Source organism: Phascolarctos cinereus, unplaced genomic scaffold (assembly GCF_003287225.1).
Source record: "Phascolarctos cinereus isolate Bilbo 61053 unplaced genomic scaffold, phaCin_HiC Scaffold_4;HRSCAF=312, whole genome shotgun sequence".
NCBI lineage: Eukaryota > Metazoa > Chordata > Mammalia > Diprotodontia > Phascolarctidae > Phascolarctos > Phascolarctos cinereus.
The window spans coordinates 653,758,629-653,780,083 of record NW_027555847.1 but is presented as its reverse complement, the minus strand read 5'-3'; the positions used below and the strand labels follow the sequence as shown (position 1 = coordinate 653,780,083).

At 46.7% G+C, this 21,455-nt stretch overlaps 2 protein-coding genes across 13 annotated transcripts in view; one reads left to right on the top strand and one right to left on the bottom strand.

Moving 5' to 3' along the window:
• The window catches only part of ADCK5 (aarF domain containing kinase 5), a 63,049-nt gene extending 60,642 nt beyond the window's left edge, over positions 1 to 2,407 (top strand). For 5 of the 6 annotated variants that reach the window (XM_078153837.1, XM_078153836.1, XM_078153835.1 and 2 more), the window contains 3 exons: positions 940 to 1,192; positions 1,503 to 1,619; positions 1,734 to 2,180. In XM_078153837.1, the coding sequence (XP_078009963.1) occupies positions 940 to 1,192; positions 1,503 to 1,619; positions 1,734 to 1,839 (476 nt within the window). In that variant the 3' untranslated portion in view covers positions 1,840 to 2,180. Of the gene's footprint in view, positions 1 to 939; positions 1,193 to 1,502; positions 1,620 to 1,733 lie in introns of all 6 variants that reach the window. The other variant, XM_078153834.1, reaches the window with a different exon arrangement.
• Positions 140 to 20,813, bottom strand: CPSF1 (cleavage and polyadenylation specific factor 1). Of its 7 annotated transcripts, XM_078153833.1 has the most exons (39): positions 20,632 to 20,813; positions 18,745 to 18,918; positions 18,254 to 18,281; positions 17,982 to 18,124; positions 16,228 to 16,308; positions 15,695 to 15,846; positions 15,259 to 15,405; positions 13,279 to 13,418; positions 13,018 to 13,128; positions 12,761 to 12,854; positions 12,411 to 12,498; positions 12,084 to 12,221; positions 11,810 to 11,861; positions 11,578 to 11,672; positions 10,935 to 11,009; positions 10,648 to 10,728; positions 10,127 to 10,216; positions 9,445 to 9,555; positions 8,969 to 9,110; positions 8,642 to 8,820; positions 8,282 to 8,418; positions 8,022 to 8,196; positions 7,525 to 7,731; positions 7,316 to 7,405; positions 6,811 to 6,954; positions 6,366 to 6,518; positions 4,684 to 4,800; positions 4,409 to 4,499; positions 4,175 to 4,259; positions 3,941 to 4,082; positions 3,705 to 3,857; positions 3,438 to 3,614; positions 3,282 to 3,348; positions 3,124 to 3,171; positions 2,855 to 3,010; positions 2,632 to 2,761; positions 2,406 to 2,544; positions 2,215 to 2,305; positions 140 to 1,637 (listed from the first exon to the last, which is right to left on the bottom strand). In XM_078153833.1, the coding sequence occupies exons 2-38, from the start codon at positions 18,886 to 18,888 to the stop codon at positions 2,258 to 2,260; spliced, it is 4,350 nt and encodes a 1,449-aa protein (XP_078009959.1). In that variant the 5' UTR covers positions 18,889 to 18,918; positions 20,632 to 20,813; the 3' UTR covers positions 140 to 1,637; positions 2,215 to 2,257. The 7 variants fall into 7 exon arrangements, with proteins under 7 accessions (XP_078009959.1, XP_020850873.1, XP_020850877.1 ...); XM_020995214.2 differs by having other exon boundaries at positions 140 to 2,305; XM_020995218.2 differs by having other exon boundaries at positions 140 to 2,305; positions 20,638 to 20,813.
• Positions 20,814 to 21,455: the final 642 nt, after the last annotated feature.

The window sequence follows — 21,455 nt, the reverse complement described above, 5'->3', positions numbered from 1 at the left end:
TTTCCACACAGGTGGTCAACACAAATGATTCTAAGTATTGACAGTATATTAGAATGACTAATCATTATATGAAAGTGGAATGCACAATTAAAGTTTTCCAGACATGTGAGTGTTTAGACCACGCCATTATCAATGTTACTATGGTTTTAGTATGTTTTTATTTATTTTTTTAGTACTATTTTTAAATAGTTCCAAATTACATTTTAATTTGGTTCAGGACATACTCAGAAATGTGGTGGGCTCCATGTTTGATACATCTCTACTTTGGACAGTTGCCTTCTACTGTTTAACCTAACTCTGGATCTCTGCTCAGTATTGATGGGGGTACTGCCCTTACCTCACCTTTTAAACTTGATTAAGACCTCCTTATGTTCAAGGAAGCTCTCCTGGTTAGGCAGACTTTCCTGCTTGGCTGAACCGAGCAGGAACTCCAGTCTAGTCCCCTCATTTAACATATAGGAAAGAAAAAGCCCTCTCCTAGGTTTCTTTTGTTACTCACAAACACCTAAGCACTTTGGAAATTCATCTCTTTCTGTGTTGCATTACCTGGCAGAAGAACCCACCAGAGCTATTTTTTTTTATACATTGTTGTAAAAAAAAATAATAATAATTGTAAGGCTTCACTTGAACTCTACCTTGGCAAACTTCTCATTGTTCTGTATCTTCACTGCACACCAGAACTAGGCTAATCCCTTTTTCCCAACAGTCTTTAAGGTAGAGATGCAAAACTCAAATAGAAATGCCATATTGATGACTTAGAAAACCACAAATAAACCACATTATCTATGTTGCTATTTTGTTAAACATTCCCCAGTTACATTGTAGTCTGGTTGAGGCTGGGCTTTGAGTTTAACACTTTTGCCTCAAAGTACTTTAAGACAGCTGTCACACTCTCCCCATCCCCAGTGTCTAACATCCCCTCTCCTTCCCATACCCAAGACTATTTCCTGTTCTGTGAGATCCTAATGCAACGACCAATTCATATGGAGCAATTGTGGCAGTCTGGCATGCTGAGCCATGCAGAGAGAGCTTACATGCAGGAAATGGCCCAAGAACACTTTGCCCGAATCATGGAGGTGCTGAAGGCCTTGCCCCGCCCCATGCTGCTCGTTCTGCGCAACCTCAACACTGTACGTGCCATCACCATGACCCTGAAGGCCCCTGTGAACCGTTACTTCCTCATGGCTAAGAGGTTTGTGCCTTGGAAGACAAGGCCAAAGAAGGGATGGGTCTTGCCCATACTCTATCCCAACACAGGCTAATTGCCTTGGTTTAATTAACCAAGTGTTGGACTAACACAATGAGGAGCCTGGATAGTTAATAGCTACTAAGCCTATCACCCACCAAAAATTCAAAACAGAGAGGGGAAAGATGGGTTGCTTGGCTGTCTTAGTACTTTCTGGTGAAGGGAAAGTCCAGGGTGAAAAGGATGGGATAGCAAAGAATGTATACAAAGGAGAGAAAACACTAATGCTACGGGGTTTTTTGGGATGGTGGTGAAGTGCTGTAAAGAGCTGGAGCCGCCTGGTGGGAGAGCAGACAAGAGGTACCTTCTACCGACGCCTTCTGAATTGGGTCAAGGTCACATGGGAGAGCTTCAAGTTTGAAATTGTCCTCAGGTGAGGCGGGCAACAACCCTTGTGAGAAAGAGAGGGAGGGGAATGGGAAGAGGAATGATGGTGGGGTTGGAATCATTGCTAGGTCCCACCTTTAACTCTCTCTCCTGGCTCCAGGTTGGAGATGTTATCAATGCACCTAACCTCCATGATCATCAAATTCCTGGTTTCCCTGGGTGTCATGTCTGAACCTGAGGAGATATTCAAGAAAATGGAGCCCTAGGTCTGGGTGGCCCTGTCATACTCACCCTCAGCTGCACCTCCTTCAACAAAGAAAGGAGGAACAGGCATCAGCCACCAGGGCAGCAAGACCCACAGGAGTCAAGTGGCCAAGAACAGGGAGATGACAGACAAGTGTCTCTCTACTTGCTCGGACTGAGGCAGGGGAGGCCCCTTAGGACATAGAATAAAGGAGTGGATGCAGTGCTTAGCCTCCAACTGCAACTTCTTTAGTTATGGGGTGCTAACAGCAGAGTCTTCAATGATAGGAAGGCCCCTCTTACTTCATCCCATGGCAGCTTCTTCACAGAAAATAAGTAAACTAAATAAATACTCTTACACACATCCCCACACCCTTTAGTTTCCTTAAAACAAAAACCTCTTTTTTTTTATCCAAAAGTATGTATTTGGAGTAGGGGCAACTAGAAATGAGCTGTAACACGGTCAATCTCCAATAGGTCATCCAGAATCTGGAAGGAGAGAGACAAAGGATTGGGCATGGTAAGGCACAAGCAGATATATATAGAGAGAGAGATGGCAATAAATTGAGAGTCTGGGAAAGATGCTTACAATGTCAGGTGTGGTTCCAATCTTCTTGGCAAGCTCTCCACGTTCCATGGTGCTAAGGTAGAGATAACGATTAAGGAGTTCCCCATCAAGGACATTGCGTACAGCATTTTGTAGGATGCGACGGTCAACATGAAGCATCCTACATTTTGGGGAGATTAAAAACATAGTGTCATTTAAAGAAAGGAGTGGGTAAGGAGGTTATTAGAAAGGGGTGGTTGACTCTCACCGAAAGGCACGGGGGTTGAGGCCAGCATGGTGGGGCAGCATAGTGGTCAGAGCATTTTGCAACATCAGTAGCCGCCGATATGTCTTCTCCTGCATAGGCAATAGGAGCCCAATGCCACCATCTAATGTAGCTGGAGGAAAGATGTGGCAGGCATTATTAACCAAAGGCCTGGCATAGGACCTCTCCCCCACCACCACCTTTCCCTTCTCAATGACTAACTCACCAAACCATGTGATATGCTTATTCTCCCAGACAATGGACTTCTTGCTAGGCCCTTCTGCCGCCCCCCGGCATGGTGTCCTCCAGAACGTATTCACATGGGCACCCACATGAAAATCTGCCCGTCGCAGCAGCCGCATACCCCCAAAACTCTCCTTGGCTAGGATTAGGGAGATAAACTGTCATTTTCTTCTCTCCTCCCACCTGCCTCAAAAATCCCTGGGATGGATGAATGGCTTCCTACAGTCAGGATTGTGGGAAAGTCATACTCACCTTCAGGCAGATACATGTACACCATGAGGTTGCGGTCCCGGTCTGACACTGTTGGGGGCAAGGGGCAGAGGGGAAGAGTCAACAGACCCAAGTCAAATTCCTTGCAAACTATCTTAGGAAATATCCTTTCCACCCCTTTGGGTTCCAGATTCACTCACCCAGAAAGCCAAGTTGAGCACTGTCTACCATGAAATCCACACTGTAGACCTCCAAGGGCTTGGCATCCTGGGGGTAAACTGAGCTTAGTATCTTCTCCTGTGGGCCCCAACCCTCCTCCCATCCCCTCCTAGGTTCTGGATGCCTCAGTCCCATACCCGGGACACCAGGCTCAGGGTTTTGCTCTCTTCTTGGTAACGAAGCAGAGAAATGCTCTTCATGACATCAGCTGCCAAGATGAAATTCTTCACACTGATCATCTGGTGAATATAGAGCTGTGTGTCGATGAAAGCCATGCCTGTCAACTCACTGGCCCGAAGACTCCACAGGAAGATCTGGGGAAACAGAGGGAAGAAGAGGGTGGCTTGGTCAGAGCATATCCCCTTTAGCCTAAGCTTCACTCCAGAGCTACACAGAGTCATTACCTTTTGACCAATGGCTGACACCAGGTGGCCATTGCAGTGACAGAGAGCTGTCACTGGGCCCTTTTGCTCTTTCTCATACAGCACTTTGAACTTATTCTTTGTCAGTGGCTGTCCTGGCTCTGGAACTACTTCGATCACGTCCATAATGAGAATCTGTGGGGGGGTAGGCAGTTTAAAGATTCGAGGCCAGCCATTCCTAGAACCATGTCCCTCTTGTAGTGTACATGGCTGCTTACCCTGCCTCGGCATGTGACCTCCTCCCCCTGCATGAGGCAGGTTCCAGCAGCCACATAGCCCTTGAGGCCAGAGACAGTCTCCTCGCTGCGAAGGGATACTGTCTTCATGCAGGTCACATGCTCCCATTCCTCCAGCTCAATCCTACAGAGAACACCAGGTACTCTAAACACTATTCTAAAGGGATACCAAGAGGGCTGAAAAGTGGATGGGGAAGTTCTGATCCAAGGTCTTACCTGGCATTGGGGATGGCCTCCCAACTGACTGGAGAGATAAGCTGGATAGAGAAGGCCTCCTGCAAGGGGTGGATATAGCGTTCATCTAGGAGGACAAAAGGAGTCATAGTCAGCCCTTCCCCCAGTCCCATTACTCTTAGAGGACACAGTACATTCATTGGAGATAGGAGCTAATGGGGTTGTGGAAGATGTGAGGGGAAGAAAAAGGGAAAGCTAGGTGGTCAAATCACTAACCTCTCTCTATTGTCTCAAATTCCTTCTCTTCGCCTGTCATTCGAGGGATGCGAGTACACAGCGCATTGGTGCTGGTGGCCACAGCATAAACCTATTTGGTTTGTTTGGAGGAAGTAGGGTTAAGGGGTATTAGGTAAGGGCAAAAGAGAGGAAATTCTTCAAAGAGGTATAGGAACAGGATAGGGTGGAGAGTATAAGGGATTTCGTTCTAGGCACCTCCAGGTATGGTTTAGGTGAGTAGTTAAGTGAGGAGGTAGGGGGGACAGGCTGCTAACCTTAGATTCCACGTGATAGGCAACATAGTGAGCTGTGCATCGCAATGGGATCTTTCTTACTGGCCAGGGAGCATCATAGGACAAATAGGCTGGGAGGACACTGATCCGAAGCTCTCCCTGGGGAATCCAGAAAGGAAAAGGGAGATCAGGCAGGTTGGTCCTAGACCTGGGCACAGCCTTCCATGCCCCTCTGACCCTCACCCACCTACATATGATTTAAAAAATAGGATATTAACCCACCCACGTTCCCATTCAGTTAAATATTAATATACTTTGTTGGGTAGCCCTTCTTACGTTACCAAAAAAAAAAAAAGAGGCAATCTACCATGAGCTTTCTCATCCCCTATAGTCTGAAACATCAGTATCCATTCCTACCTTTGCTTCGGCCTCTGAGGTAGCCAGTTATCCACCACTGTATTTCTTTATACCCCTGATCCCATCTTCGCCAAGAACTCCCCCTCAATTGTCCTTGTGACCCTCCTCCACACTTATCTTCAATCTCCGTTATTTCATCCTTTCCTGCTGCTTGTAAATACACCAAGGTCTCTTACAGAATTTAAAAACAAACCAAAAAACCCCTTCACTTGACTGTTTTCTATCTTTTTTCTTCACAACTAAACTCCAGAGATATCTCCTTGTCTCCATTTCTTTTCCTTTCTTCCTTCTCACTTACAAATCTCACTACTTAAATGAAACTGGTTCTCTACAAGCTTCCCAACAAGCCCTATGGCCTTTTCTCAGTCATTCTTAACCTTTCTGCAACATTAGGCACTGCTAATCATCCCTTCCTCAATACTCAAACATTTTCATTGGATTTTCATAGCACTGCTTCTCCTACCTGTCTGGCCATTCTAGTCTCTTTGCTGAACTGCCATTGATATTTCAAGTGTATGTAACCCTTCCCCTCCCCTACCAGGCCTTGTCCTGGGTCATCATCTCTGAATTCTCTTAAGTGATCTCACCACCTCCCAGTTAAAATAACCTCTGGAGATATTTCCTCATTCAAATGATGTTCCACAGGCATCTCAAATGCTACATTTCCAAAAGACAACTTGTTCTCACCCCAAAGTATACACCACTTGCAAACTCCCTAGTTTTCTGGGTAAACTGGGAGACAAGAGAAGATGAGGGTCCTCCTTTCAAGGAGGTCAGTCTAGTTGGAGACAAGCTTTATGTGCATAACAGAAAAAAAAAATCCAAGGCTACATAATGCAGTGCTAGACTGTGTAGTCTAGACTTGGAGTCAGAGGTATGAGAGTTAAGAAGAGTTAATATATGAAGTAGTTGGGAAAGACCTCCTAGAGCTGAGGAAAATGGGGCTGGACCTAGTATGCAGGATTGTTGAAGATCTAGAAGCACAGTGTGAGCAAAACATGGAGATGGCATGTTTTTGTAAACATGGCATGTCTAGGACAGCCCTGATAGGAAGAACAGATTGAGATCAGATTGAGCAAGGTCTCAAGAGCCAAGCTAAAAAGTTTTAAAGGCCATATCCTGTAGAATTCAAGGAAGCTCTGATGATCTGTAAGCTGGAGAGAGTCATGGCAAAGTGGTGCTATAGAAAGAGTAGTCTGGCAGTCACGTGAAAGGACTAGATGCAGAAATACTGTATCTGAGTGACAATGACCCATGCATGAGGGGAGGGATGTATGAAGGACTTTTTGTTCCTACTCCATTCCTACCTGTCTGTTGAAGTACAGGAATCCCCTTGGACAATTGACATTGTGGAAAGGGGCAAAGGAGTCGATGGGGCCATCAATACCCATTGGATGCAATCGAAGGGCTCCCCGACCAGTCACCAGCAACCAATGGGGTGAGGGACCACAGATGAACACCTTGGTAAGGGAGAACATTTCAAGAACATTTCATTTTTGTTTGTTTGTTTGTTTTTTTAGGCAATTGGGGTTAAGTGACTTGCCCAGGGTCACACAGCTAGTAAGTGTCAAGTGTTCAGTCTGAGGCCACATTTGAACTCAGGTCCTCTTGACTTCAGGGCCAGTGCTCTATCCACTGCGCCACCTAGCTGCCCCACAAGAACATTTCAGACCTCATCCAAAGCTTCCAACCTGTCTCGTTGACCACCCCTCATGTCATCAACCTGCCTCACTCCCCCCATGTCCCACTGACCCCTGAATAGCCATAAATATCTTCAAAATAACGAAATCGAGCCACACGGCCCCGAGCACCAGCACCCTCTTCAGTTCCACCCCCTTCTGGCTTCTTCTTTGATGGCTTTGGTTTCTTCTCCCTGAAATTGATGTTGTGGGGAACCTAAGGCATGGAAGAAAGTACAGGGGAAGGCAGTGAGGGTGGGAAAGGTGGAGAGAACACCTTGTCATACCAGAAGTAGTTCCCAGGTAGTCTGACCCTTAAGGAGGATACTCGCATCTAGACACTGGGACATAAGAGATTTCTACCAGTGTTTTTTCTGCTCCAACTACTATTTATTCTTCAGGACTTAGCTCCTATGACCACCCCTACCCCCAGCATCACCATGAAGCTTTCCCTGACCACTATTATTTCTGTATGTGAGTCTTGTCTTTTCACAGTCTAGGTGCTGAGCCCAGTGGGTTGACCCATGTGTTATAGCCTATGCTGAGAATGAAGTAGAGGAGCTCAGGGGCTCAGGTACCTTTTTGAATCGCACTTTGAGGTTGCTCTGACCAAGCTGGGAGTCATGGGCAAAGGCCTCATAGATCAACAGTTCCTGGTCTACATGAACCTAAGGGGAATATTGAGGGAAGAGGCTGTTAAGGTTGGAGGGTGGGGAAGACTCAAGGCTCCTGGCAATAATGGAAATCATTTAGGGGAAAGGAGGAGTCTTGTGTTATGAAAACTCACCAGAAGGTAGGGGCGGGTCTGACGGTTACCCAGGGCAACCAGTAACACCTCCTTAACAAGAGGAAGTTCCCCTTGCCTGGTCACCTCTTCCTTCTTGGTGTCACCTTGGGTGGCTGGCTGTCCGAAGGAGCTGTCTACTAGTACCCGCTGCCCAACAGGGAAATTCTTTACTAGAAACACCAGGCGCCAATCTGGGAGCTGATAGATCTAAGGTCAAGAGAAAAAAGAGAGTTAAGTGGCCAAAAGGTCCTTCCCTTCCCACCCTCTTGCATCAATGCAGGAAGACCACAAAGATAGGAGTTAGAGGATCCCCACTCTTCCATATTAACACAAAGAGGCTATATCAGTGGAGTAGGTATCACTGCTGTCCAGAGGCCCACAAACCTATATTAACACAGAGCTCAGGTCAAGAGTTAATACACCTAAGTACTCCCACTCTCCTACAGTAGCACACCCAGGTCAGTGGAGAAGAGGGAGAAGGGTCAAAGGCCACTCACTTCCATGGCCCCACTCTCTCGTACTAGCACACACCAGTGGGTGGGCTCTGCTCTGTATGGGGGAGGGTCTCGGTCAGCAGGTGGGAGACTGCTCCTTCGAGCCTCTTCTTTGCTGGGACTGAACAAGGAACTGGAGTCTCCATACAACATCTCTTCTTCATCATCCACAGTGGGGCTGAAGGCAGACAGTGATAAAGCACAATCACGTTTCACACTCAAAGTTTTAGCTTGTGGCCCTGGTACCTTCTCCATATATGTACCTGATCTCAGGTCCCAGGCCTTCAGCCTCCAGGCCCCCTCGACCTCCCAGCTCATCCCGGGGCCCAGATGTTCGGCTCTCAGTGGTAAACATCCCACTGACATCCCGATACACACAGAGTGCGATCACCTTTGACTGCTGTAATAGGGAAAGAACAGAAGTCAGCACACCATCTCAGAGCGGCAGGGAAAGGCAATTGGTAGTCAGGGACAGGATTAAGAATATGGTTTGGGTGTAAGAAAAATCAAGAGGAATTATCTTCAGGAGTTAGTGGGGTGGGAAAAGGGAAATGAAAGAAAAGGAATTAGATCTGAGATAAATGATTGAAATGAGAGGCTGGAGAGTATTGGCATTCCCCTACATGATGCAAAGGTGGCTTGTGAAGAGCCAGGCGATGGTTCCTTCCCCCATAGGAATCACTTTTCAGAAGAAACATAGTCACATGACCCTCAGCACTCATAATGACCACATAAGGATCAGCAACAGCACACTGCACAATGGGAGAGCCCAGATCCACAGGAATGAAGTGCAACTGGTTCACTGCAAGGCAAGTGGCAGATCCATCACCATCCCAGGGCCAGATCCAATCCCCCTACTAATAAAGGAGCAGGCCCAGGCACTCAGGCTTGAATACTCCATTATGCTTCTCACATGTCTTATCCCTAACCCTAAGCTCTGAAGTTCTCACCTCCCTCTAGCAGACGAATACCCAGGGGCGACACCTGGACAATATAGCGATTGTCCCCAATGTTACCAGCATAGACAGTGGGACCCTGCGTGGCAAAGCCACTTGTGTCCAGCTCCATGATCTCCTGACCTGTCTGTAGGATCTAGGGGGTATGAAAAGAAAAGACGTTAGACCTCAGGCCTAGGGTTGAAAACCATTCCTTTCCCATTGAAGAGTTGAAAAGGTATTTATAAATGGGTATTACCTCTAACAATGAGAACTTGGAGATCATCTAATCTTGCCTCCCACATTCTACAGAAAAAACACCCAAGGCCCCGAGAGGGGAAGTGATTTGCTGAAGCTCACATACTAGAACTGGACTCCAACCTTGGGTTCTTCATTTCCAGTTCAGTGTTCTTTTCTCTAACAACAGCCTGTCTCTCAGTACCCCATACTCATCCCACATCAGAGTCCTCCTCCCCTTATTGTCCCCTCACCATGGTAGAATCCTCCCGGCTGAGAATGAGAAAGCCATGTCTCTTCCCATCATCTTCTGTTTCTGGGGAGCTGGGCTCCTGTTCTGCCCCTTCCCCCTTGGTAGTCTCATCCTGGGGGAGAGGAAGACAGAGGAAGACATAAGATTAGGGAACCCACAATAAGGGGAAGGAAACAGATAGCAGAGGAGGCCTACACAGGGTGGCAAGAGAGGGGTGGAGATGGGACACAGAGAAATATCATGGAGGTTTTAAGGGATTTTCCCAAGGTCACTCATGTAGAGTAAGAAAGTGGTTTTGAACTCAGGTCCCTTGACTCCAAATGCAGAGCCTTTTCCATTCCAACATATTTAAGATGTTAAGATTTAACATTAAGATTTAATTACCTACTTTGTAATTAACAGTTATTCATTAAATTTTCTTACTCTTCATTTTAAGAGTTATATTTTATAGAAGTGCTTAGACCATGTAGTAAACTATATTCTCATTTACCCATGCCTAGGAGAACAAACCTAATCTGTTGGCTTATACAACCTTAAGTTAAGCTCCAATATTGAAAAGTAACAACAGGAGATAAGGAGAATAAAAAATAATAGGCATAAGCCTCACTCTAGTTTTCACGTTAGCTTTGACAAGGCTTAGGGGAAAGGAATGGTGGGGGGATTTCCCAAAGGTGGGGTCTGACCTCTTCCTTTCGTAAGGGTGCAATGACTGTCCACATGTCATAACAGCCGGGCAGCTCAAAGGTTGTCACCACCTGGGGCCGAATGCTCTTCTAGAGGAGCAAAGATTTGTTGGGAAAGACATCAACTATAGTACCCTTTACATTCACCTCAGGCCCTCATTTCCCACTGCCTCCTCCTGTGGCACGTTACACGTAGGGAAGGAAGCAGTACATGTTGGGATTTATTCTTCCTGACTTTTCCCCCAGAAATCTCCATGTGTTCCTAGCTGCTGCTCACAGGCAGCCCAACAGGAGGCAGGCAGCCCAGGGAGGGACCAGGAGTAGCGATTACTATGGCACCGGTACCAGACCTACAGCACACGCTCTCTGCTGCAGGCCTTCGCAGGGTGCAGGGCCAGCTTCCCCAGACCTTTCCCCCTTTGCTATCAGTCTTTTTAAGGGCCCTACCCTGAAAGTCCCTCTTCACTATAAACCATCCCCTCCCCTTCTTCACCCCAAGGGGAAGATAATAGACTCATCACCTGAAGCACAGACAATGCTCCATTCTTGCCATAACCGGAGCAAACCACAATTTCCAGATCTGGCTCTGGGCTGTTCTGAAACTACAAAGTGGGTAACAGGAAGAAACGGCATCAGTTACAGGACCCCCAGTAGTTCCCAGCATGGCCCGCAATACCTTGGTCACCCATGGTCTCTCAGGTTCCCTCACCCTAGCTCAAGGCCCCAACCTGTTCCATGAGTCTAACCTCAGAGTTAGAACCCCAGCTGCCTCCCTTCAAAAGAAAAATGCCCCAAATAGGTGGGATACCTCCTCAGACAGGAAAGCTGGTTCTCCCATGGCAGCATTAGCACAGGGTCCAATATTCAGGATGCTATCACACACCTGACAAATTGAGGAGCAGCAGAGATATAAGAATAATAGCTCACATCCCTATAAGGCTTTAAGGTTTAAAAAGTGTCTTGTATACATTATAATTTGATCGTTCCAACAAACTTATGAGGTACATCCTATTATCGTCCTCATTTTACAGATGAAGAAACTAAGACTCAAAAGGTTAAAATGACTTGCCTGGTATCACACAATTCATAAATATTTGATGTAGAACTTGAACCCAGTTCTCCCTGATTCCAGGTCAGGTACTCTAGCTTGCTATGCTCCCTCAATTGGGCAGGAGATAGAAGTTCGAGATGAGAAAACAGAATAGATGAAAGAAGACAGACTGAGAAGGGGAATGGGAATGAACTAAAGGCAAAGGGGCAATAAACTATGAGGAGACAAGATAAATATCTTGGACTGTGAAGTCAGAGAGACAGATACAGTTTCAGGGCCCAATTCACCCAATCCCACACTTCAGTCAACGTCTAAGCAGAAATGGAACAATTGTGGGTGGGTGGGTGTGGTGAAAGGTATTTCAAAGACACCTCCCTTTCCCTTTCTAATTCTCTCTCACCTCAAAGGAGTAGGTGGCCAGTTGAGTACCAGACTGGGCTTCACTGCCATACACCTCAATCTCATCCACCTCATCCTGGGGAGCTGACTTCCCACCTGCAACATCAGCCCAGTCAGACACTCTCAGGCTCAGGATCAGATTCTCCGCCAAAACACAAGCCCCACCCCTATTCAGAATCCCAGCTACTTTTCCTCACTCCCACCCCCAAGGCCAGGCCAATGTCCCCCACCACCTGCCCAGCCCAGCGTAGACTCCACTCTCTTCTTTTTGACAGGCGGCTCGTCCTGAGGAAATAATAACAAAAATTCACACTTTACAAATGTAATACTTTAGGGTTTACTCTATAAAAATACAAGCTGGGGATAGGGATGAAGGAGCAAAGGGTATTGGGGGAAATCTTGTTATGTCTACCCCTTTCTGTTCTCCAAGTCTCTGTACTGAGGCCCCTTTCTGCTACTGACCTGGAGGGTCTTCAGGGTGCCTTCATGTGCTGTAAGAAATCTAACCTTGTCAGAAACCTCCCGTGATGGGGCTTCTCGGGCAGCACTGGCTGGTGGTTCCTGTAGTTTCTCTGTATACTTGAGTAGAAGTGAATTCCCAAGACGGGAGCCCAAAAAAAGGTAACCTGGTTCCATGGTGATCATCTGGGGAGATGAAAGAAAAGAGAATATTCCAGAGCGTCAAAAGCCTTCTCTTCTTATGAGACCATTCCCCACCCACTGCTTTCCAGGGTCCTCTCCCCTAACCAGTTTATCTTCTCCTCCATAATAGATACTCCCTAGCCCTCTGTCTCCAGGACAGAGGGACTGACTATGTTCATCACATGAACTCACACAGGTGGTAAGAACACTAGCAGCAGCTTTGTCGAAGTGAAAGGATCGGACACTACGCATCCCATCTGTGATGAGGGTCAGTACATAGCTGGGAAGAGAAAGTAGAGTCAAGAGAAGGACAGAATTCTACTTGGATCACCAGACCTAGAGCTGAATGCCCTGAGATCATCTAGGCTATGCCCTTCATTCTATTACGGAAGGAATGAGGCTCAAAAAGAGTACCAACAATGAGCAGCAGAGCCTGACTTGAACCCAAATCTTTGGACCCAGACCTAGGGAGGGAGCAGCCAGAATCAGAGGCAGAGCAGGGGAAAGGGGCCAAAAGTCATGGGGAATCAGAGCAGGCTCACATCTCGCCCCCTTTCAAGGAGATGACCATTTTGTCATAGGATATAAAGGCAGCCTGTGCACAATCCAGGGTGATCTTCACTCCATCCTGCATGCCTACAAGCAGAGAGAGCACATCAGTGACTTAAGACCCACCCCCAAAGGCCCAATTCTTCCCATCTAGACCATTTTCCTTCAACTCTATTCATCTCCCCCCACCATATACAACTCCCTCCTATCTCTCCAGCACCTCCCCCCTTCCATTCCCAGGTTGGCTCACGTAGAGGGAAGGCTGTGGTGCCAGCAGTAAGGCTGTTGAGGGAAACGCCATAGGGTGGGACACTCTGGTTCAGGTAGAGGAGTGAGTTGACAGCAAAGATTACTACTCCACCTGCAAGGAGAGGCAGACAAGTAGGCAGAGCTTCTCTGAAAAGAGTCTCTAGCCTCTTGCCAGCCTCCCCCACCCCCACCCAACATTCCAGCATCCCTAAAAGAAAGGAATCTTTAGAGAAATGGGTTGGGCCCTGGGCCCATTGCTCACCTATTGGTTTGGGTACTGCTAGAGCCTGGGTACAGTCAAAAGGCAGGTTGGTGAGGGACCAGATAACTGGGTGAACCTTCTGTAGGATGTTCAGAGAGATGGCAACAATGGAGCATGTATCCTGTCGTACAGCCACACGTCTGGCCAAAGAAAATATAGGGGCTCAGAGGCTACCATAAGCATCTTTTTTTGGGGGGGGTAGGGGTTAGGGTGCTAGAGAAGGCCTCAGGCTCACCCTGGAGCATGTATCCTACCAGAAAGCCATCTACCATAAGACATGGGAGGAGGGTTCAAGGAGGAAGCACATTAATTTTGAGAGGGGCACATGTCATGCTATACAGCCCTCCCTTGGTTAGAGGGGGAAGTGAGTAAAAGTCATCAGAAGGCAATGAGGGCACAAAAGACATATCAGTACAGGGGTGGTAATGTACTTATTTAACTTTGTTTAAATGCTGTTTCAAATTGGATAGGTACAAAATATTCAGAAGGAATGAAGGTTGAGCCCATAAAGAAAGCAGCCCAAGTACTGAATTAAGAACAACCAGGGTTAGACTCAGTGTCTTAATCTCCTTTGTAGAATTTCTCTGGGGCCTGATTTACTAAGTAACCCAGAAGCCTTTGTCATAGCCCCCAGAGACAACGAAGCTGCCAAAGTATAGGTCAAATCTCTAAAATATCTCAGACTGGTGCTGTGTGCAATCCAAAAACTAGTCTTAAGAGTGAAATCTGGTAAACAGCAATGTGGAGGGCAAATATCTGACCCTCAAGGCCACATGAGGTAATAATGGTCATATAAGCCCCTGTGGTATAAGCTATCAAACACAGGAAAATTACAGTTAAGCAGGCAACCAAGGCCTTCTTGAAGGGCAACAGCAAATACCAGAAGGTTTATACTTGCTCTGGGACTGGGGCTGCTCTATTCTCAAAAGAAACTGGATAAGATCACCTAGACTCCCAAAGTTATCAAAAAGTGACTAGAAATTGAAAAGACTAACTTCTTTACTGGGTTCAAACCCAAATTCTTAAGCATTCTCTCAGTGAAATATTAAGAATTCAAACTTCATACAATCTCAGAGTTCCTCTAGTTCATACCTGGGCAGAAATCCTCTCTACAGCATTCCTAACAAGTGGGGACACTGCTTGATTCAGGCTCTGCTTGAAGACCTACAATAATGAGAAACTCACTACCTTCCAAGGCAGCCCAGTCTCCTTTTGAACAGCTCTAACTGTTGGGAAAGTTTTCTTTATGTCGAACTGAAGTACTTCTCTGCACTACGCCCTACTGTTCCTAGTTTTGCCCCTGAAACTCTTCCCTGTGACAATAAATGCATCAGGTAGTGAACTGAATGCAATGTAACTACAAAAAAAAATCAACTATATCACTGGACATTTCAGAAGAAAATCACACCAGGGAAAAAAGATCTCTGGCAATTATTTGGGTGCTAGCATCACCAATCATTGTTGTAGTAAGACTCTTAGAGAAATGGAAAACTCTATGGTAACTGTCTTGCAAACTCAGCCTCGTTTTGTGTGGCAGTATAGTAGGAAAGAGTGCTGGATTGAGTTAGGAAAGGAGCAGAATCCAAAACCTGCCCATGACATTCATTAGCTGTGACCACAGGCAAGATATTTACCTCCCTAAACCTCAGTTCCCTTTTCTCAGAGAAAATAATATTTGCGGTATCCATCTCAATGGTTTGTGAGGGTTAAATGAGAGAGTATCTGTAAAGCACTTACTTTGAAGGCACCAAAGCACTATTTTTTTGTCTACCGGCACTGTTATTTTTTTTTTCTTTTGTGAGGCAACTGGGGTTAAGTGACTTGCCCAGAGTCATGCAGCTAGTAAGTGTTACGTGTCTGAGGCCAGATCTGAACTCAGGTACTCCTGACTTCAGGGCCAGCACTCTATCCACCACCTAGCTGCCCCTGGCACTGTTATTTTCTTGACAAATGTCAAAGAAAACAAAGGAAAGTCCTTACCCTGGCCAGGTCTGGTTGGGCTCAAACAAGATGAGGAGGGTGGGCTCATAGTATCCATGAAGGAACTGCAGATCAATAATGTTCAGGAGCTTCTCATCCAAGGCCCGAACATCAATAATATAGCTTGGCAGGAAACTTGACTTCTGCCTGGGGAGAGAGATTTAGGAGAGGAGGAAGGAGAGCTCTATCTGGGATCCCTATTGTGGGCAATTCCAACTCATGCTCCCAAGGTGGACCCATATATCTCTCCTCAACCAGGGGAGCCCCTGCCCTTCAAACCCAAGTCCACACCCCCAAAACAAGGAGTGCCAAGAATGGTAGAAGAGTTCCAGAATAAGCCCAATTCCAAACATATGGAGAAAACCCCCAAGTTCACAGGCCCCAGCTTTTCTATAGGCCCCCAGGAATTCCTCAACCTCCCTTTCCGAACACTTACCCTTCCCCTACCAGCCCCTCATGTTCCTCTGCCAGGGTCTCCCTTCGGAAAGGCAGCACTACAAGTCGTGTTCCATAGATCAGCATGACCGCACAGCGCCCATCAGGGTCCACTCTCACTCGAGGTGTGTGTACATTCTGGACAAAGCCATCCTGGGATGGGGGGAAAGGGTTGGAGGAGAACACAGGGCCAGGTTATCACCTGTCAGGGCCTATGCTAGGTTCCATACAACACCATCCTGAGAAGAAGAGTAAAGGGTGACAGGAAGGTAGCGTCAAGGCCAGTACCAATTCAGGTCCACAATGAATATATCCGAGGCACAGAAACATTTCTCCTGTTGTAGAGGAAGAGAAATCCCTACCTAACTCAGACTTAGAGGATTCCAATTTAATTCCTACCTCAAAGAACCCAGAGGCCCCTACTTACAGGGTTCATCCTGAGGATGGTAGGAAACTACAGCCACACCGAACCAGGTACTGGAGGATGAGGGAGACAATTCATAGGGCCTGGGGAGGAGGCACAAAGACTCTTACCCTCAGCTCAGGCTCCTCAAAGTAATGTAGTGAGAGGGTCTTCAGGTCATGAGTCCCAGGGTCATATTCCACCACTGACAGCTGAAGACCAGGTGGAAAAAGAGAAGAGTTAATTCCATTCTCAGCCCTTCATACTGTCTCAGGCACTCACAGGGATTCTGTACCCCATGCCTGGCACTAGACTGACAATATTACCTCTCTTCGAGGCCAGGAGGGCAAAGCAAATTCAGTCAGAAACACTATGGGAAATCCAAAAGTTCACTTCAGGGTTAACCTTGTCTAAGCCCCACCTATGAACCAAGACTAAGGGAGGTCTATCCAAGGTCAGGGTCCCTCATTCCATTCTTCCCCATCCTAATTCCACAAGCAAGAGCCATGAGTCAGCTGACCTAGGGCTGGAGAGTACTGAGCTGGGATAAGTAGACAACCAGCGTAAATATGTAAGTGTTCTACAAATCAGATGCCATAAGGTTGTTTTTTTAAAGAATCATATTTTGTGGAACTCCTATCAAGAATCATGAACTGTCAACCAGGGAAAGGACCCCTTGTAGGGCACTTACCTTAATCCTTGAACAAAAGCTCTCACTACAACATTAGTGAAAAGTCTCTGTAGAACCACTTCAGGGAATTCACTATGGGCTTTCAAGGGAGTCCATTTCACTGTAGGACTGCTTTAACTTTTTATAAACTTCTTTCTTATCCAGGGCCAAGATGCACTTTTTGGTTCCCTATGTTCTCAAGAGGTTCTTGCCTCTGGGGCCAAACAGAAAAAGCCTAATCCCTCCTCCATGAAAGCCCTCTGGATATTTGAAAGTGTTTTATATTTCTGATCCAGTAAAATAACCCAAATGGGGTTATTAATTTCATGAAGTCTGATCAGTACCTTCAGTACCACAGTTCACTTCGAGTGGAAGAATGAGGACTGTCCTGTTTATTTACTCTTTCCCAGGATTGTGGCCTGAATCTCTGAATGTATGATCTAATATCATGGAAAGACATCATGAAAGAGTTTAAAGAATGCCGGACATAGGTCAGGAGATGTGTCTGTGTAGTTATCAGCTCTCTGTCACTTATTGTGCCTTCATTTCTCTGGGACTAAATTTCTCTATTTGTAAAATTAGGGATTTCGACTAGATAAAGATTGTCAATCTGGGGTCCATAAACTTTTCGAAAAGTATTTTGATAACTGTATTTCAAAAAAAGTTGATTTCCTATGTAATCCTGTGTATTTTATTCTATGCTTTTATCCTGAGAAGAGGTCCACAGGCTTCACCACACTGCCCAAAGGATCCATGACACAAAAACGTTTAAAACCCCCTGTACCAGATAACCTCTAAGATCCCATCCAGTTCTAAATTCTAAATCCTTCTGGGTCTGTTCTCTCATCTATAAAGTATTATAATGGTCACACCTCAAAAGGTTATGAAAACAGTACATTGCAAACTTTAAAGTGCTAACAAAATTATCATTATTATATAAAAAAATTGTCATCTTTTTTGATGGAGTTCAGATGGAAACAGTGCTAAGTCTAGTAACTATCTGCCATTATATTTTTTTCACATTTAATATTCTGTTGACTGTTGCAGAGATAGAAAAAATAACTTTTTCATAGTTATCCAAATATGCCCAAATATATCCAGAAAATATGTGGATGTTGTTATTGTTATTATAGAGATGGAAACACAGGGAGGGAAAGCAGCCCACCTTTGCCTTGTTCTCCCCTTCCCCTCACCCCTACCAAATAGCTCTGGCACCTTGGCATCCTTGAAACTGAGAAGTAGGGCATCTCTTTTGGCTCCAGCAAGCTGCACACTGGCCATAGACATGACATTTCCAAAAAAGGAGAAGGAGGCCACCAGTTCCAGCTTTTCTTTGTGTTCCTTGTGTAGTTTCCCTTCTGGGATTAGAAGCAGAGGTATATTGGGGTGAGGGACCTACACGTGTAGTCCTGTCCACAGACAACACTGTCCTCTGAAGACTTTAAGACACCAGATCTTCCTCTCCACCCCCTGGCCCAGCTGCTTACCTGCGTTCCTATCACTCTTGGTTGAAGTCTTGGGAGAAACAAACACAGAGGAAAAGTCAGATCATTATCCCACCCCTGGATGCAGAGCAGAATCCCCTCCCCTTGTCCCTCAGGGTCTGTAGGAGGATCAAGGTCAGAAGTCTAAACAACTGGGATTATCTTTCCTACTGCTACCCATCACTCCACCCCTAGACCCAGGAAGAGAAAAAACCAAACAAACCATTTAGCTTAGTGCACGCGCGGACACACACACACACACACACACACACACACACACACACACACTCACTCACTCTCTCTCTCTCTCTCTCTCTCTCTCTCTCTCTCTCTCTCTCTCTCTCTCTCTTTCTCTCTCCCTCCCTCCCTCTCTCCTCAAAATCAGTTTGGAAAGGTCCAAAGTATTTGGGACAAGGTGGTGAGGGATGTAATTGTGGTGGAAAGTGGAGATATGCTAAGACGGAATGGGAATATAGAGAAGTAAAAGGGTTTACCTCAGCATCATGGTTGAGCCGGTATACATAAAGTTGGGAAGTCCCAGCCACTACAAGGTTGCGTTCAGCATTGCTGAAGAAATTGCAATACATGGAAAACTCCAGCCCCGTGGGAGGGTGAGCCTGCTTGTACACAGCATACATGGTGGTGCCAGAGGGAAGGAGCCTCACAACCTATAAACAAAAGTGGGGAGAGGTTAGAATCGTTACTGATAACCACCATGTGCCAGACCCAGTCACCCTCTCAGAGGTCCAGGGGGCCAACTGACACCCTACATATGATCACCCCTGCCCTACAAAACCTCCAGAGACTATACTCTGAGCTATACCCAAATCTCCCTTACACATACACTTACTCCTACTTCCTCAGCTATCACTCTAACCCTGCGCTCCCCCTCCCCAGGATTTTCAATCACCTTACACCATACTCCTTTCTGAAACCTGACCTTCCACATAGGCTAACTCCCTCATATCCATGCTTCCTAGGGATAGTTATCTCCTCCACCCTGACACCTCTCAAAGTAGTTTCCCTCCCTCCTGTCTCTCACTCGCCCCCAACCCTCACCCTCAGGATGCTCTCCCGCTCCACCTCTCCTGCCCCTGGCTCCTGTCTCCAGCCCTGGTATTTCTTTTGAGTTCAGACCCACATCTCCATGACCTACAAAACATATGCACCTGTTTGTCCCACTAGCAGAACACACTAAACCGATCCAAAACTGAGCTTATCTTTCTCCCTAAATTTGCTCTTCTTTCTGACTTCCTCACCTTCACAAACTTGCTGAAATCCTACCATCTTTTAAAGCCCAGCTCAAATGCCATCTTCTTGAGGAAACCTTCCCTGATTCCCCATTTAGTCTGTAATTACCATTTTCCCTCCCACCTCAAGCAGGGATTTGCTTTGTACCTCTCTAATGTATTTAGCATGTAATATTATATATTAGAAGTATCTATGTCTTTGTCTTATCCTCCTATAGGAATGTAAGCTCCATATGGGCAAGGAATTTCTCTTATCTAAACTTTGCATATTCCTTAGAATCCAATATCCCTACAGGGTTCTGCACACAGTAGGTGCTTAATAAATAAATTGGGCAGCTAGGGTGGCAAAGGGAATAGAGCACTGAATCTGAAGTCAGGAAGAACTACATTCAAATTTGGTATCAGACACTTTGCTAGCCATGTGACCCTAGGCAGTCACTTAACCTATGTGCCTCAGTTTCCTTATCTATAAAACAGTAATAACAGCACGTACCTCCCAGAGGTGTTGCAGGGATCAAACGGGATAATATTTGTAAGGTTTTTTGCAAACCTCAAGCCATCAACAAGTATGTAACACTAGGTGTTAGGCATGGTGCTAATTTCCCTTTTTGGGTATGGTGGCCTCCCATCCCTCTCACTGATTTTCTAGACCAGTCCTCCCTCACAGTCCCCCAAACTTCCTCATTCTAAGCCTTCTGTCAGAATCTATCTTTTATGCTTTTCCTCAGTACCTCCAAGCCTAGTTCTCTCAGGATCCTTGGGTCTTCCCCCCTCTCCCCTCAGTCCCATGCTTCCTTCATTGTCCTTTTTCTCCTCTGAGAGTCTATCCTCGGTAGGACCTCCAGACTGTTAATTTTCTCCTTCCCCTAGAGCTCTCCTCCCTTCCTTCCTAAACTCTTTCCCCCTCTTCCCCTTCTCTGCCCCCCAGGACGCTCCCCCTCCCCGGCTGTCCTGCCCCTCACTGCCCCCCAGGACGCTCCCCCTCCCCGGCTCTCCTGGCCCACACTGGCCCCCAGGACGCTCCCTCTCCCTCTGGGTTCTTCTCTCCCTCCACCCTTCAGGACTCCCCCATCTTCTCCCCGCCCCCCACCCCGAGCCCCTTAACTCTAACGTTCTTTCCCCTCCCCCCACCTGTACCGCGCACCGCCTCCTTCGCCTCCTCACGTGGCCTCACGCTGTCTCGCTCCCGGCGCGCGCCGGCCGCTGCCGTTGGGCTCGCGGCAGCAGGTTGGGTAGAATAGATGAGGAAAAGAACAGCCTCCAGGACGTCCAGAAAAGCGTTCCGACGGCTTCGCGGAACCTTAGCACAAACGTTCCGGGTCTGGCACCACGCCCCACCCCCACGCTGCTAGTCTAATCCTCCACCCCCTTTCCCCGGCACCTGCGCATTGGCGGCATCCGTCGAAGTAACGGGAGCCTAAGTGATGAGGCAGAGACTTGGGTTCTTCCGCAGGCCCAGTGTGTGGGCGTGCCTTCCTTCCTCCTTTCAATCGTTACTAAAAACTTAAAACTTTTTTTTCTTTTAAAAAGTACTTAAACCGTTCGGCCTTCCTGGGGTGGCCACCACCCTAGTGCAGGCCCTTATTGTCTTAAACTTGACAGCCAGGTGGCGTCTTAAACCAGATAGCTAGGTGGCCCAGTGGATAGAGTGCTGGGCTTGAAACCAGAAAGGCTAATCTTTCCGAATTCAAATGTGACATCAGACACTAGCTGGGCAAGTCACTCAACCCTGCTTGCCTCAGTTTCCTCCTCTGTAAAATAAGCTGGAGAAGGAAATTGTAAACCACTCTAGTATCTTTGCTAAGAAAACCCCAAATGGGGTCACGGGAGAGTCTGACACATCTAAAAAATGACCGAACGACTTGCAAGAGTCTTCTTGTTGATCTCATGGCTTTTTGTCTCTTCCTATTTATCTTATCCTCTACTCAGCTGTCAAATTAACCTTTCTAAAAATG

Excerpts from the sequence above, each read along its gene's own strand:
- CPSF1 (XM_020995214.2), bottom strand. The coding sequence starts at position 18,888 with ATGTATGCTGTGTACAAGCAGGCTCACCCTCCCACGGGGCTGGAGTTT. Across the intron at positions 3,172-3,281 it reads TGCTCAACTTGGCTTTCTGG|TGTCAGACCGGGACCGCAAC; the intron begins GTGAGTGAATCT and ends TGCCCCCAACAG. Across the intron at positions 2,306-2,405 it reads TTGGAACCACACCTGACATT|ATTCTGGATGACCTATTGGA; the intron begins GTAAGCATCTTT and ends CTCTCCTTCCAG.